The sequence below is a fragment of the Bufo bufo genome, chromosome 1 (assembly GCF_905171765.1).
Source record: "Bufo bufo chromosome 1, aBufBuf1.1, whole genome shotgun sequence".
NCBI lineage: Eukaryota > Metazoa > Chordata > Amphibia > Anura > Bufonidae > Bufo > Bufo bufo.
In genome coordinates this window covers 151800867-151818499 of record NC_053389.1, presented here as the reverse complement: position 1 = coordinate 151818499, position 17633 = coordinate 151800867, and the positions used below count along the sequence as shown (strand labels likewise).

The window sequence follows — 17633 nt, the reverse complement described above, 5'->3', positions numbered from 1 at the left end:
CAGTTTCAATGTACCATTTAGCTGGTTTATAAAAAGAAATTTGAAAGAAGAAACAGTTCCTTCCTGACAATAACTTGCTCATCAGTGGAGGAGAAAGCTGCATTCACATGTGGTCATCTCCTCCACAGTACGGGGAGGAGGGATCGCTAATACCATCGCTCGTCCCCATACAGAACCACTGTTTGCTGGTAGCAGATTAACGTTTAAACGACAATCTACTGTACGGCCGGCAAACAATGGAATTAATTAGGTGACTGTACAAAACGATTACCCTACAAACAAGCATTATTACTACTGAGCATTCGTATGATGCCTTGATGGGAATACCCCTTTAGTGCTGTTGTTAGAATTCATATTTCTAGTAAATAACAATGAGATGATGTAAAATAGAAAACATTTATTCCAAGATGAAAACCCATTCAGCTGAGATATTTTATGCAGCTCAATCTTCATTTAAAACACAAATGAAAACACAAAAAATAAACACTGAAAACAATTATACAAGTATAAATCAAAGTGGGAAATGCCAGCAGGATTAGTGTATACAATATTTACATTGTAACTACCTGTAAACCATAACTTTACACCAGAAAGATTTGCGATGATGTCATCATCAGCTGTGACATCATCATTTTAGCAGTAGAAGGTGCTTTATAGGTAAGATTTGTTTTATAAATTTCACCAGTGTTCTGTTAGGCTTCATTCAGACAGCCGTAACGTGGGTGCATTTTAGCTGCAGTGTTGCAGCTGCAAATCCCGGCCTGGCAGTGGGTCTAAAGCTGTTAATATGGGTCATTAGATCTGCGGTTTGGCTAGGCTATGTGGCTTTGATACAAAATGTAGGAATGCATCACATTATGGCTGTCTGAATGACGCTTTAATCTTGTTGGAGCCATAGAGGCTTTCACAGTTTTAGGAAACGAGTTTATATCAGCTAAACTCAGAGCTGGAGTATTTTAAAGGGACACTGACAGGCCCTATAAACATATTTAGTTATTCCTATGCAGTCATAGATCTATTAAAGTGTATTCCAATGATATAAGAGTACCCCCTGTCCGCATTGTAAACCATGTAAAAACAACTTTATATTGATCTGTCAATCATATTTCTTTATGCCCAAGGGGCGTTTTTTCTCCTACCTTCGTGCCCAGCCGCGCCTCAACTGTCGATTCCTAGCGCCGCTCCAGCTCATTATTATTCACTGCGCTGGGCGGCTCTTACATTCCCCGATCCTGTCAGTTCCCGCGCATGCCCGATAGATACTTATGGGCATCGGCCTCAATCGGACCATCTGCGCATGCGCCGGCACCCTCCCAAGCCTGTAATTGAATCCAGCGCTCTTCTCTCGGGTGACAGGAATCGGGGAATGTAAGAGCCGCCCAGCGCAGTGAATAATAATGAGCTGGGCGGCGCTAGGAATCGACAGTTGAGGCGCGGCTGGGCACGAAGGTAGGAGAAAAAACGCCCCTTGGGCATAAAGAGATGTGATTGACAGATGAATATAAAGTTGTTTTTACATGGTTTACAATGCAGACAGGGGGTACTCTTATATCATTGGAATACACTTTAATAGATCTATGACTGCATAGGAATAACTAAATATGTTTATAGGGCCGGTCAGTGTCCCTTTAAGGTTAAGTCACGTGACTCGACTCTATTTGTACCGACAAGTTGTCTAACTAGTGCGTCATGCCCAGACATTATTTTTCACAACTGGTGCATGACCTCGCCTCCTCGAGTTATTTTTTCTCCATCCTCAGGGCAGATTTTTGCCGTTTGGCTTGAGATGCATGTGATGCATGTGACAAGGATATCATGCACTGCACTTGCTCGTCGCGTTCCTGTAGCTGCTCTCTGCACGCAGTCTGCAGACTGTGGACATGTTCTAGATTCTGGTTTAAATCCACCAACAACGCATGAGGATCCTGAGCGCATACAGCCTGCGAACATGGCAGCAAAATGTTAAAGAATGTCATTATACTTCGAGTATAGCTTTTATACTGTACATGCTCATACAAGCTGTCAAATTGCTTTGGAATGTCTACAGCTCTCTAACTGTTGCAAAACTACAACTCCCACTGTGTTCTGACACAGTCTGAAAGTATACGGTAAAGCTGTGAAATATAATACAAGACATCCACCATTACAATTCCCACTTGGATTGATTTCCATCCAGCCTTTTCAGATTCCTGAAGAGCCAATCTGCTATGCAGCAGCATATATCCCACTCCCATATCACTACATAACCAGGTATATCTGCCATTAAAGGGAATTTGTCACAAGATAGATCGGTTTCTCCAGAAGTCACTGGTGACTTATTTGTATGGTTCTTAGTCCCATCTTCATCTTTATGTTAATTAGCTCCTGGGTGCAAGGAGGGCGGTGCCATTGCACCTTGTTGCACCCAGAGGCTCTGCATTTATGTCACGCAAACCACACCCCCATCCCCAGTCGCCCACCCCCGCTGGATTCAGCATACATGCTGTACAGAAATGGAGACAGCTGGGCACTCCTACCATGTCCAGCTGGACACCAACCATGCTCCTGCAAGACTTCAGGGCCAGACGTGAACATGTTTTCACAGCCTGGCCTGTCAATCTTGGTGGTGGGGGAGCGCAGCATCGGAGACAGGGAGCAGAGCCTCTGGGTGCAATGGCACCGCCCTCGTTGGAGGTGCTAATTAACATACAATAAAAATGCTTATTTCTCCGTATTGGCAGCAGCTATAAAAAATGGGACCAAGGGCTGTGTAAAGTAGTGACCAGTGCTCATCTGGAATGTAAGTTGGATTGATACTGATCTGAAGTGTGTAAACCTCAGATAAGTTATCACACTATTTAAAGGGGTTTTCCCATTTTATAAAGTGATGGAACATTGACCCCCACCAATCATATACAGTCGTAAGAAAAAGCCCTTTTTGAATTCTATGGTTCTATGTATCGGGACATAATAAAAAAACTGGTTCTTAACCCCCCCCCCCCCCCCCCCCCCCACGAAATTTGCCATACATGTACAACAGGTGTTGTGAATTTAAAGATGGCTCCTGCTCCAGAGTGGAGCAGACGCCATAGCCGCCGGGTTTCTGTTGTTTTACACAGCAGCAGACACCCGGGGCTAATGTCTGCGATCAGCGATAATGCGGATCGCAGACATTCAACCCCTTAGATGCCATGGGCAATTTACTTAAATGGAGTCTTTATGCAAAGAAAAACAGTGAATGGGATGCACTAAACCATTGTTGCATTCTGACATTTTCACACTTTTCCACTTTACAATATCACTGTAAAACTGGCATGATTTTCGGTTTAACTATTGTCTAAAGCAGGGCGACAATCCTGTGGGAGCTAAATTGTGACCATAAAGATGTAGCAATAGGGAAGTGAGGGACGTATCACTAGGAAGATTTGACATACAGAAGTATGGCGACTCAGGAAATCAGAGCTGTCTCAAATGTGTCACATGAAGTAGTTACTGCACTTACTTCAAGCTGCTGATTGGATAAGCTGAGATGCGGTGACGTCTTCTCCTTCAATATAGTAATGACGTGGCTACAGAGCTGGGTTCTCTTACTCGATTCTTGATTCGCCTTTGAATCGGTTTCATCCATACTGGCTGCCTCTAGGTAACAAATAGTTTACATGAAATGTGCCATAACAATCAGCTGGCTACTTTGTATCACGGCCCGTATCCTAACCTGGTCCATCTTTATTAACAGCCTTTAAATAGAGCTGCAGGAGTTCCTTAGTCTGACGCTCTTCCTCTCTGCGATCCAGCAGGCCTTGAAGAGTATCCTTTAGCATTTCCGCCGTCTTAGCTGGTATAGCTATCTCTCTACAGAGATCCTCAGTCTCAACATCAATGAGAGCCTAAAAGAGATATTGGAAAATAGAGTAGGGGACGCTTGGATGTATGTAAAATTATACTAGTACAAAATACAATAGCTGCTTGAAGCCACCACTAGGGGGAGCTCAATGAATACAATGAGAGTAGTATAAATAGGTATGCAGTGACCTCCCCCCTAGGAAAACTGAATTTTAACACTTAAAGGGGTTGTGCCACCGATATAATTGTATCCCAACTAACAGATATCACTGTTATATCAATTTCCCCAAATACCACCATTGATCAAAACTGCCTTATTCTAAAGTTATAAGCCTATCAATGCACCCGGCATTGGAGCCTTATACTGTAAGACAACAAGTGAACAAGTGGCATGATTAGGGTCACATGATCTGCTGATAGGACATATCTCACTGCCCTACGGCATGATAGAGCAGCAGTTACATGACAAACCAGGAAGTAGGACTCAAGCATGGGAGATGAGAGAAAACTGCAAATAAGATAAATATGAGAAAATGGAATGGCATCTAGAGTAATTAATAAAAAATAAACTTGAGTAAAAAATAATTTTGTGGCACAGCCCCTTTAATTATGTATATGCCAAGGATTTTGGAGTTCTGTAGCACAAAAACAAAAAAAAACACGGGTTTCAAAAAAACAAAAAACAAATGTTAGGTACACCTTAATCTCCTGCTGATACCCACCATACATTTATAGTGTTGATGCTATTTAGTTAGCACTAAGCTTTGCTTGTACCATCCACACAGGGTGTCAGGTGTATATTACATCTGACATTCTGCTGGTTAAGCCCTCAGATGCTGCAGCCAATAGTGACTGCAGCATGTAAGCTGTTAAACAGAGGGAGATGGCTCCCTCTATGACTTCATTAGCACGCTGCAACGCGATGAGGGCCTAAAGAAGGCCTCCAGGTGAGCCTCCAATGCAGATGTGAACATGCCCTCGAAAATATATATAAAAAAATAAAATAAAAAATACACATAATTGATATCTCTGCAACATAACGAACCCTGCTATAAAACGAATGTTTTATCCATGTGGTGAACTTCTGTCAAAGGAAATATTATTAATATTTTGGGTTAATATTAATACATAGACGTAGAATCATCTATTGTTGACTCTGCCTATTTATTCTTTATCCTACCTGTTGATCTACCTTTTCCTGAACTGCGTGCGCTAAATTACGGCGGCGACAAAAGACTATAAACTGCGCTTGAACAATTAAGTATTAAACAATTACAAGTCTACAGTTAATTATTTATACTATATCTATGTATATTTATATCAATGGTTACATAAATATAAATATATATACAGTACAGACTAAAAGTTTGGACACACCTTCTCATTCAAAGAGTTTTCTTTATTTTCATGACTATGAAGGCATCAAAACTATGAATTAACACATGTGGAATTATATACATAACAAACAAGTGTGAAACAACTGAAAATATGTCATATTCTAGGTTCTTCAAAGTAGCCACCTTTTGCTTTGATTACTGCTTTGCACACTCTTAATGAGCTTCAAGAGGTAGTCCCCTGAAATGGTCTTCCAACAGTCTTGAAGGAGTTCCCAGAGATGCTTAGCACTTGTTGGCCCTTTTGCCTTCACTCTGCGGTCCAGCTCACCCCAAACCATCTCAATTGGGTTCAGGTCCGGAGACTGTGGAGGCCAGGTCATCTGGCGCAGCACCCCATCACTCTCCTTCATGGTCAAATAGCCCTTACTTTCAAAGTTTTCCCAATGACTGACCTTCATTTCTTAAAGTAATGATGGCCACTCGTTTTCCTTTACTTAGCTGCTTTTTTTTTCCCCTTTATCAGCTGTGTATCCACCTGACTTCTCCTCAACGCAATTGATGATCCCAACCCCATTTATAAGGCAAGAAATCCCACTTATTAAACCTGACAGGGCACACCTGTGAAGTGAAAACCATTTCAGGGGACTACCTCTTGAAGCTCATCAAGAGAATGCCAAGAGTGTGCAAAGCAGTAATCAAAGCAAAAGGTGGCTACTTTGAAGAACCTAGAATATGACATATTTTCAGTTGTTTCACACTTGTTTGTTATGTATATAATTCCACATGTGTTAATTCATAGTTTTGATGCCTTCATAGTCATGAAAATAAAGAAAACTCTTTGAATGAGAAGGTGTGTCCAAACTTTTGGTCTGTACTGTATATATACACATACCTATTGGGCCTATACAATTTTTATATATATATATATATATATATATATATAAATATAAAAAAACATATTCCCACTTAGCCATTCAGGGACAATATATATATATATATATATATTTATATATATCAACAATGGGGCATATATACCTACCAGGCACTTCCCTCTCTACAACTTCAATAAAATAAAATAATATTGGAATAACATTTTTGAATCACTCCTCCCCCAAAATTAGAATAAAAGTTAATAAGTTCTATGTCTACTAAAATGGTACCACTGAAAATTACGGCTTGTCCCACAAAAACAACCCCTCAAACAGCTTTGTCAATGGAAACTCAATACGTCAACACAAAAAGAAATGATCATTTTTATATTGTGCAAAAGTAGTAAAACAACAAAACTATATGAATTTCTCTAATTATACCGACCAGCATAATAAAATTAGTGTGTCATTTATACCACTTAAAATATAAGAAAAAAAACTGAATGGAATGGAGAATTGCTGTTTGATTCCATCCCCCGAAAAAAAAAAAAAAAGTCTGTTTGTAAATAATATTTATCCTGAAGTGGTATTATTTTTTTTAAAAACAACTCAATTCTGGAAAAGAAGTGCTTTTATGGTTACATCACCTGAAAAATAAAAAGTTATTGCTCCGGTAACACAGTGGTAAAAATGCACATACTGTGCAAAAAATTAAATAAAAATTGCAGTGTTCTCAAGGCTTAAAAACACTGCATCTTTAAGGGGTTAAAGGATTGTCTTTTTTATATGGTTGTCAGGCAGCAGTTTCCTCAGGTCACCATGAAAAAGCAGTACAGTCTTCAGGTGTTCTAGAGCAGGAGGAGCTGAGCAGACTGATATATAAGATGGATCTCATGATAAGATGCACCTAGATTTTAGGTTTTTGTTTCTGTGGGAGGTCTTACCGGTGACTGACAGGCTTCCCTATGTTAATGTGTATACAGAGACAGCTGTCAATCACTGATAGGACTGCCCAATTTGCTACTGAACTGAGAAAGAGCAGAGATTTATATGACTGAAATGGACGTTATATTGACCATTTTCCCATAAAACTATATATAAATCTGCTCAGCTCCTCCTGCTCTAGAACATGCCGCCTGCAGATTGCACTGCATTTAATGGTGACAGGTTCCCTTTAAACTCAAGGCAGCATTGGCAATGAACTGAGGCTGAGAAGGAGCAAGGAGGCTTGGTAGCACTGCAACCTAATCTTCTTCCTACTGCCGTAGTAATCAGATTTTTCTTTAATTTATAATGAGTACAGCTATGACCACATAGCATGAGAATACAGGAGCTCGGTGAGGCAGTTCTCATTCACTCCAATGTGTTGCACTGAAAAGGAAATATGCATAAAAATAACAATTATGGGAGACGTCATAGCCAAGTCCTACCTGAAAGTCAGCCTCTGAAAAAAGAATGATGTTGGATAGGTTTTGTCTCAGCTGTGCAGCCAGTACTTTCCACTTCGGAAGTTCATTACTACTGTCCACATCATCCAGCTCCACCGACTCCCGAGCCAGCCACATTGTGCCTCCATCTGAAGGAATGTAACAAGATGGTCAGTCCTCCGGGCCAGCTTAGATGAACCCACCACAAGCTGTGCTACAGTGTAAACAAATGGTGCGCCGTCACCCACACACAGTCCAGGAGGATCCTGGTAAATCTGTTTCTCGTAGGCATCGCTTTAAGCTGGAGAATGCACAGTGCTTCTGGTGAACCCGCTTTGATTAAAGGGGAGGGGCTCTTTTTTTGTAAAAAAAAAAAAAAAAAAAAGTCCCAGTGATGATGAGTTCCACTCCAGAATTAAGGCTAGGACTACACGATGACATTTGTCAAGCGACATTTTGTTGCACCAATGTCGCGCGACAATTTTTATAATAGTCTATTGTGTCGCACTGCGAAATGCTGCAACGCGACAGTCTCAAAAAATCCATTTGAGATGGAGTTTTCGGCGACTATCGCGTCGCAGTATATCGCAGTGCGACACTATAGACTATCTTTATACATGTCGTCGTGTAGACCTAGCCTAAAGCTACTTTCACACTCCGTTCAGATAATACAACCGTCTGCATCCGTTCAGAACGGGTCTGGTTGTATTATCTTTAACATAGCCAAGACGGATCCGTCTTGAACACCATTGAAAGTCAATGGAGGACGGATCTGTTTACTAGTAGCCACCATGATTAACTCGGGTATACCGGGTTGCAAATATTGCATCTCCATAGATCAATCAGCTTCACATAGGATTAAGTTCAGGTAGTCAATTTGAATGGTAAATATAGGATATAGCCGCACCATATGTTTCAAAAAGTCCCGTTGCCATTATCATCGCTGTGTAAGGTATAGTTCACAGATGCTTAACAGTGGGGGAATTAAGCTCTAGGTGGCGTCCCACCTGTTTGGAGCTATATTATTCCCTTACCTCCAAGTCAGTGTGCGGCTTTCTCCTCTGAACTCTGCCGCTTCAGCGTCCCTCGTGCTTCAATCCTGGCTTGCTCCAGTCACGTGAGAGTAGATTCGCCAGACTCCAAGTGTTCTTTGGAGCAGTTGTTTACGAGGGGACGGATCCGATTCCTAATCGGCAGGCGGCAGATAAGTAAGCGACCTTCAGCGTACGCAGAGACAATAGTGTGAAACTGCGGAGTTCAGAGGAGCAAGCCGCACACTGACTTGAAGGTAAGGGAATAATATAGCTCCAAACAGGTGGGACGCCACCTAGAGCTTAATTCCCCCACTGTTAAGCATCTGTGAACTATACCTTACACAGCGATGATAATGGCAACGTGACTTTTTGAAAACATATGGTGCGGCTATATCCTATATTTACCATTCAAATTGACTACCTGAACTTAATCCTATGTGAAGCTGATTGATCTATGGAGATGCAATATTTGCAACCCGGTATACCCGAGTTAATCATGGTGGCTACTATTTAGTCCTATTTTAAACTATATATTCCTTATTACGTCATTTTAGTGGTGTTATAATATATAATATTATTTTATTGTATGTTTTTATGGATGAAATTTATGGTTTTCATTACTCTTCAGATATATGAGTGCCATATCACAAGCTGCTATTATCTAATCATTTTCTGGTGTTTGGAGCCAACACCTTTAAGATATTGAGCACCTTCCCATCCTACCTGTAGGTAGAGCCACCTCATTTAATTACTTTTTCAGATCCGTTTTCTATTGTGCCAGATTGTGTCAGTGAAAACGGCTCAGTTTCATCAGACGGACACCAAAACGCTGCAAGCAGTGTTTTGGTGTCCGTCTCCAGAGCGGAATGGAGCCAAACTGATCCGTTTTGGACCGCTTGTGAGAGCCCTGAACGGATCTCACAAACAGAAAGCCAAAAGGCTAGTGTGAAAGTAGCCTAACATGGCTAACAGCGCCTACTTTTTAAAAACTGAAGTGGGGTAAAAATGCAAAAGGAACAAACAATTTTGTGCAAATTAGCTCAAAAAGTTGCAAAGGCCCTGCTTTGTGTGTGACCTTTTGACGATAGAATTTTGGAGTGCATAAATTACCCCCAATGTATTTTTAGAAAGTTGCGGAACTGCTTAGTTGCAGAGAGGTCATCTCTCACAGTTTTCTTACTATATATAGTATAGGAAGAAAGCTGCCAGGAGACAAGGAGAGGACTCCTGAGCATGTGCTATACATTGAGTGACTCCAGCCCTCAACTTGCGCTGGTGCTGCTCAATACTGATTTTAAGAAAACAACCAGGTCAATCCAAGCGGGTCTATCAGCAGCAGGGTGGATTTGATTTAAATCAAACTGATTTAAATCACTAGTCAGTAAGGCTTGATTTAAATCATAGTTTTCTACATAAAGACTAATTCTTGCTGGTATAACTTATAATATGCAAGTGGATGAAGATTTTTAGAATAACAACTTTTCATATTAGGTTGATTCTGCATTCATAGGTTTGTAGAAGTTAGGATTAAGGTATTTTTCTCAACTCGGTTCATGTTATAACATTTTTGCTGTGAAGAAGAGGCATGTGATCTCTGCTGAGTCAAATTCCGTTTTGAGAACTGCAAAAGTAAACCAAGCATCTGTGATAATATCTTGTAGGCAGAGAAACTGCCCAATAATATTACAAAAACCTCTGGAAGAGCATGACATTGTGAATGGATTAATGGAATTTATTTACCAAAAAAATTAAACATATACAGCCTTATTCTACATAATTAAAAACGAATCTTTATTTCATGATGGAATAACTTTTGGATGGTAATATATTTTCCTCAAAAAGCATTTTATATAAAAAAAAATCAGATTTAAATAAAAATAAAAATCTGATTTTTTTTTGTTTTGTTTTTTAAATCATTGATTTTTATCCACCCTGATCAGGAGTTAATGCTGCCCACAGACACAGCAGTAGAAAACTGGTAACAGGTTCCCTTTAAAGGGGGTATCCAAAGTCTAAAACATGCCCCCCAATGCCCGGGCCCCTCATATAGATTATACTTACCCTGCTCCCCGGCACCTGCATCACTCCTGATCCCCACGTGGCCACTGCTGCAGGGAGGTTGCAGCGATTGTGCGTGGATCAGGAGCGACGCGGGTGCTGGGGAGCAGGGTAAGTATAATCTACATGAGGGGCATGTTTTAGACTCTGGATAACCCCTTTAAGTGAATGGGAGCAGTGCTGTGGTACAGTTCGGCAGCAACTACACAGTGTATGGAAGTGTGCTGTCCTGAGGCAGCGCTGCCCATGAGCAGAGGTATCGAGGGCTGGACCCCCACCGATCCTATAGTGATGACTTTCTTATTGTCTGTTCCGCTCTATGCTGCATATTTTTGTGGTTATACTGGGTTTATGGCGTCCATCACTTGCCTGTCATACAAGGTGACCACTTCTTGTTGCCGGTGAGAAGGACAAACTGAGTATCTTGAGGTAAGCAGAGGAAGTAATCTTCATCCTCAACGACAGTCCCATCTCCCGCTAGGACCAGGGTGACTGGGCCCTTCGTCGGGTCCACTTCCAGCTGTTTCATGGCTAATACAGACACATGGTTAATCACACTATAGTGCAAGGGGCAGCAACCTCCAGCTGTTGTGATGTGAAACTACAACTCCCAGCATGCATAGATGTTCTCTGAACTACCATAGAAGTGAATGGAACATCCTGGGAGTTGTAGTTTCACAATAGGTTGAGTGCTGGAGGTTGCTGACCCCTGCTACCGACTGAAAGCATAGATTAGCAGCGGTGGTTTAAGGCAAAGTGCCATTATAGACATTGACCTGTGGTGCCTAACCTTTGTCTTTCCAGCTGCTGGGAGACTACAACTCTCAGCATGCCCTGACAGCCACTACAGTCATCCTCTCCCGGAGACATAATAGCTTACAATCACCCACAAGCAAATAAATAGGAGCAGTGTCCCTTTAAGAAAAGAAAGGTGGCATGCTGGAATTTGTAGTTCTACAACAGAAGCACGGTGCATCAGCTCTAGGTGACACCCACACTCACCTTTCTCAATGAACTCCTGCAGGGAATCAGCTGCCACCCCATGCTTTTGGCTATCCCCCCTCAAACTGACCACACAGCGCTTCATAGCCCTATAGTCCAGCAGCAGCGGCCCCGAGAGGCGATGTCATAGTCACGTGACACCAAGCCCCCTGCAGACACTTCCGCATTCCCAGCCGCAAGGCATGCCGGCCGTTGTAGTTCCAGAAAAGCATTAACCCACTCACTGACAAATACAAGTTGAAATTGTAGTATTAGGATGTCCGTTGTTGTCGTGGGAATAACTACAATGTCCAGCATAACCTTTGCAGCCAAAACATTAATACATTGTATTGTCAATAAATAATATAGTCAGTCATTATTATTATGACACCTAGGCAACTCTGGGTATCGCGGAGGGAACTACAAGAACCAGCATGTCTAGAGTGCAGAGTCTTCTTTCCTGGCAGCAGATGCTTACACTAAGCTATACTGCAGGAAAGCGGCTGCACACACAGCAGGTAGAGCGCAACTCCCTAGCCTGGCTTAGATAACTCGAAAATCAATTGCTCCAGCCTGCCTGAGGTCTGTAACGTGATGTGCGCTCGGCGGTCGGTTGATCAGGTCTGAAAAAATGGCCTCCTCGGATCAGGTTGAGCCGCCTGTCCAGGTGAGAGCGGGGTCTGTCCCTGGAGGTTCGGGGGGAGCGGAGATATCGAGGGGAAGGGGCTAAAATCGAACCGGGGCCAATATCACCGCAGCTTCCGTGTTACCACCTCACATAGGGGTCATGGCTGCACCTGTTACCCCAGCATGCTTCATGTGCCCTTTAACACAGTGTGCTGTGCCCCTAAGACTCTTGTACCCCTGTATAATGTCCACTGATACCTTTCACCATTTATATTACCCCCTGTATAATGTCCTCTGATACCCCCTCTCAGTTATATTACCCCCTGTATAATGTCCACTGGTACCCCTCAGTTATATTACCCCTGTATAATGTACCCCTGATACTCCTCAGTTATATTACCCCCTGTATAATGTACCCCTGATACCCCTCAGTTATATTACCCCCTGTATAATGTACCCCTGATACCCCTCAGTTATATTACCCCTGTATAATGTCCCCTGATACACCTCCTCAGTTATATTACCCCTGTATAATGTACTCATGATACTACTCAGTTATATTACCCCTGTATAATGTACTCATGATACTCCTCCGTTATATTACCCCTGATACTCCTCAGTTATATTACCCCCTGTATAATGTACCCCTGTTACTCCTCAGTTATATTACCCCCTTTATAATGTTCCCTGATACCCCTCCTCAGTTATTACTCCTTTATAATGTACTTCTGATACTCCTCATTTATATTACCCCTGTATAATGTACCCATATTACTCCTCAGTTATATTACCCCCCTCTATAATGTACCCTGATACCCCTCAGTTATATTACCCCCTGCATAATGTTTCCTAATATCCCTCCTCAGTTATATTAGCCCCTGTATAATGTACCCTGATACCCCTCAGTTATATTACCCCTGTATAATGTACCCTGATGCTCCTCCGTTATATTACCCCTGTATAATGCACTCCTCATACCCCTCAGTTATATTACCCCTGTATAATGTACTCCTCATACCCCTCAGTTATATTACCCCTGTATAATGTACTCCTCATACCCCTCAGTTATATTACCCCTGTATAATGTACTCCTCATACCCCTCAGTTATATTACCCCTGTATAATGTCCCCTGATACCCCTCAGTTATATTACCCCTGTATAATGTACCCCCGATACCCCTCCTCAGTTATATTACCCCTGTATAATGTACCCCCGATACCCCTCCTCAGTTATATTACCCATGTATAATGTACCCCTGATACCCCGCGTCAGTTATATTACACCCTGTATAATGTACTCATGATACCCCTCAGTTATATTACCCCTATATAATGTCCCCTGATACCCCTCAGTTATATTACCTCCTGTATAATGTTCCCTAATATCCCTCCTCAGTTATTACCCCTGTATAATGTACCCCTGATACTCCTCATTTATATTACCCCTGTATAATGTACCCCTGATACTCCTCATTTATATTACCCCTGTATAATGTACCCCTGATACTCCTCATTTATATTACCCCTGTATAATGTACCCCTGATACTCCTCATTTATATTACCCCTGTATAATGTACCCCTGATACTCCTCATTTATATTACCCCTGTATAATGTCCCCTGATACCCCTCAGTTATATTACCCCTATATAATGTCCCCTGATACCCCTCAGTTATATTACCTCCTGTATAATGTTCCCTAATATCCCTCCTCAGTTATTACCCCTGTATAATGTACCCCTGATACTCCTCATTTATATTACCCCTGTATAATGTACCCCTGATACTCCTCATTTATATTACCCCTGTATAATGTACCCCTGATACTCCTCATTTATATTACCCCTGTATAATGTACCCCTGATACTCATTTATATTACCCCTGTATAATGTCCCCTGATACCCCTCAGTTATTACCCCCTGTATTATGTACCCTGATACCCCTCAGTTTTATTAACCCCTGTATAATGTACCCCTGATACTCCTCAGTCATATTACCCCCTGTATAATGTCCCCTGATACCTTTCAGTTATATTACCCCTGTATAATGTACCCCTGATACTCCTCAGTCATATTACCCCCTGTATAATGTACTCCTGATACCCCTCCTCAGTTATATTACCCCCTGTATAATGTACCCCTGATACCCCTCCTCAGTTATATTACCCATGTATAATGTACCCCTGATACCCTGCATCAGTTATATTACACCCTGTATAATGTACTCATGATACTCCTCAGTTATATTACCTCCTGTATAATGTACCTGTGATACCCCGCCTCAGTTATATTACCCCTGTATAACGTACCCCTGATACTCCTCAGTTATATTACCCCCTGTATAATGTACCCTGATACCCCTCAGTTATATTAACCCCTGTATAATAGAAACCTAGAATGTGTCGGCAGATAAGAACCATTTGGCCCATCTAGTCTGCCCAATATACTGAATACTATCAATAGCCCCTGGCCCTGCCTTATGCCTATCCCCATGCATGCTTAAACTGTCACCTGATACCCCTCCTCAGTTTTATTTACCCTGTATAATGTGCCCTGATACTCCTCAGTTTTATTACCCCTGTATAATGTACTCCTGATACCCCGCCTCAGTTATATTACACCCTGTATAATGTACCCTGACACCCCTCCTCATTTATATTACCACTGTATAACGTACCCCTGATACTCCTCAGTTATATCACCCTCTGTATAATGTACCCGTTACTCCTCAGTTATATTACCCCTGTATAATGTCCCCTGATACCCCTCAGTTATATTACCCCCTGTCTAATGTCCATGACACCCCTCAGTTATATTACCCTCTGTATAATGTCCCCTGATACCCCTCAGTTATATTACCCCCTGTCTAATGTCCATGACACCCCTCAGTTATATTACCCTCTGTATAATGTACCCTGATACCCCTCATCAGTTATAGTACCCCAATATAATGTACCCCTCCTCACTTATATTACCCCTGTATAATGTCCCCCTGATACCCCTCCTTAGTTATATTACCCCTGTATAATGTACCCTGATACCCCTCCTCAGTTATATTACCCTGGTATAATGTACCATGGTATCCCTCCTCAGTTATATTACTCTTGTATAATGTACCCTGATACCCCTCCTCAGTTATGTTACTCCTCTATAATGTACACTGATACCCATCCTTAGTTATGTTACCCCTCCTCAGAAGCACTGAGGGAAGGGTGGCCCAACCTGAACTCTTGCAGCAGGGCCCTTTAGCTACGCCCCTGCTGACACCCCTCCTCAGTGTACCCTGATGCCCCTCTATAACGTCCCCTGATACACCTCCTGAGTTATATGACCCTTTGTATAAGTCCCCCTCCTTATGTACATGGCTCCTGGTTTAATCACTTGATTGGACAGCTGCTTCTCTTCTCCTTGGCAGCGGTTTTGTTAGATCTCCTCTCTGGAGTTGCATTCAGTATTCTGCTGGTTGCTGGGGTCTTTGGGGTCAGCTCATACCCCAGGGCCTGGGTACGACTGCTTCTGCTACACCCCTGGTGGAGAACTAGGGGCTAGTTCACACAATCCTCCACATATTCGGTGTCAGAATCCCCTTTGGTTTCTGCTGCAGGTTTTCAATCTGAATGCGGTGGAACTGCTTGTGGTTTAGTTCCATTGAATGGAGCTGAACTGTGAGCGGACATTTGGGCGTTTGTCACCTGACCTCCCACAATACACTGCTCTCTGGTCGGAGGTCTTCATAAAGCTTTACATGCAGTCCTCTCGCCCCCTCCTCCTCTTGGTTACTCGGTCTATAGGGTCCTGTGTGACCTTTTCTTCCCATCCTATCTTCATTTACGCGTTTTGTCCTCTTGCATCATACAGGCTTCTACCTTCAGATTACGAGATTTCTGACCTTTGTCCTCTGACACTCATTTACCATGTCAGTTGTGCTGTATCAGGAATAAATGGGTTAAAAGGGTTGTTCTGGTTTTATGAGCTTATTTTATAATATAAAGGGTCACTTTCTATATATTTATAGGGTTTTCCCTGATTTTAATATTTATGACCTATTTTCATGATTGTCAACAATATCAGATCGGTGGGGTCTGACTCCCAGCAATCAGCTACTTAAAGGGGCTATCCAGCTTTCTCATATTGACGACCTATCCTTAGGCGCTTGGACGAGCACTGCAAATTCTTCACACCATACCGAGCACAGTGCTGGACATGATATAGTGGCCATGCTTGGTATTGCAGCTCAAACCTATTCATTTGAATGTGATTGTATCCCAGCAATCAGATACTGATCACCTGTTCTGAGAATATGTCATCAATATTAAAGGGGTTTTCCAAGAGTTTAAAGGGGTTGTCCAGGTTTAGAGCTGAACTCGGACATATGCTCCCCTTCACACATTTAGGGCTCATGCACACAAAAGTATTTTCTTTCCATGCCCGTTCAGTATTTTTTTCACACTTATGCGGAACCATTCATTTCAATGGGTCCGCAAAAAAAAACGGAAGTTATTCCATGTGCATTCTGTTTCTGTATTTCCTTATTTCCGCTCTGCAAAACAATACAACATGTCCTATTATAGTCTGTATTACGGACAAGGATAGTGGGGGCCAGCGGACCACAAAATACATATGGTCGTGTGCATGAACCCTTAGTCTGTATCAGTGGAGCAACGGAGCATTTCTTACTCCGATTCTTCCCCTTGTCCTGGGCAAGAGCTGTTTGTTTACTGCCGGCTTTTTTTTCCAGTATGCTAGGCAGAGGCTTCCACCTAGCAGTGTTCCCGGTGATCTCACTGGCACTAATGGGCGGGCTTATAGTGCTGTCCTAGCCTAGGGCATTGCTATAAGACCGTCCATTAGCCCCGGTGACATCACCGGGCTCACTGCTAGGTGGAGGCCTCCACCTCGCTTGCCCATGAGAAGCAGCGCAGGGCAAGGGGGAGCATCGGAGCAAGAAATGCTCCGATACTCAACTAATACAGGCTAAATGTGTGAAGAGGAGCTTATGTCAGAGTTCAGCTCTGAACCTGGACAATCCCTTTAATATTGATAACCTCAGGACAGGTTATCAATAGCTGATTGGTGGGGGTCCGACTCCATCCCTCCAGATCAGCTGTTTGAAGAGCAAACTTCCTAGGCCAGTGACTTCCCATTCATCAGTCACATGGCCTATTCCTGGCTAAGTACCATTCAAATAAAAGGGCTGCAAGGCCAAGCACAGCCGTGATACATTGTACGGCGCTGTGTTTGGTAAGCCGCGAGGAGGCCGCAGCACCCACCAGAGCACCGTGGCCTCTTCAAACTGCTGACTCCAGACTAAGGCCTCATGCACACGACCGTTGTTCTGGTCCGCATCCGAGCCGCAGTTTTTGCGGCTCGGGTGCGGACCCATTCACTTCAATGGGACCGCAAAAGATGTGGACAGCACTCCGTGTGCTGTCCGCATCCGTTGCTCCGTTACGTAGCCCCCGCAAAAAATATATAACAT

At 42.6% G+C, this 17633-nt stretch overlaps 2 protein-coding genes across 2 annotated transcripts in view; one reads left to right on the top strand and one right to left on the bottom strand.

Annotated features, from left to right (window-relative positions):
- Nucleotides 1-389: 389 nt before the first annotated feature.
- On the bottom strand, nucleotides 390-11708 carry DFFA (DNA fragmentation factor subunit alpha). The gene is made up of 7 exons (XM_040430721.1): nucleotides 11550-11708; nucleotides 10917-11078; nucleotides 7459-7604; nucleotides 3695-3866; nucleotides 3482-3618; nucleotides 1633-1940; nucleotides 390-960 (listed from the first exon to the last, which is right to left on the bottom strand). Exons 1-6 carry the CDS (start codon nucleotides 11632-11634, stop codon nucleotides 1740-1742), a joined length of 903 nt encoding a protein of 300 aa, XP_040286655.1. The 5' UTR covers nucleotides 11635-11708; the 3' UTR covers nucleotides 390-960; nucleotides 1633-1739.
- A 404-nt stretch (nucleotides 11709-12112) lies between these two features.
- The window catches only part of PEX14 (peroxisomal biogenesis factor 14), a 142935-nt gene continuing 137414 nt past the window's right edge, over nucleotides 12113-17633 (top strand). Inside the window, exon 1 of the mRNA XM_040430703.1 lies at nucleotides 12113-12195. Coding sequence (XP_040286637.1) covers nucleotides 12160-12195 — 36 coding nt within the window. The 5' untranslated portion in view covers nucleotides 12113-12159. The remainder of the gene's footprint in view (nucleotides 12196-17633) is intronic.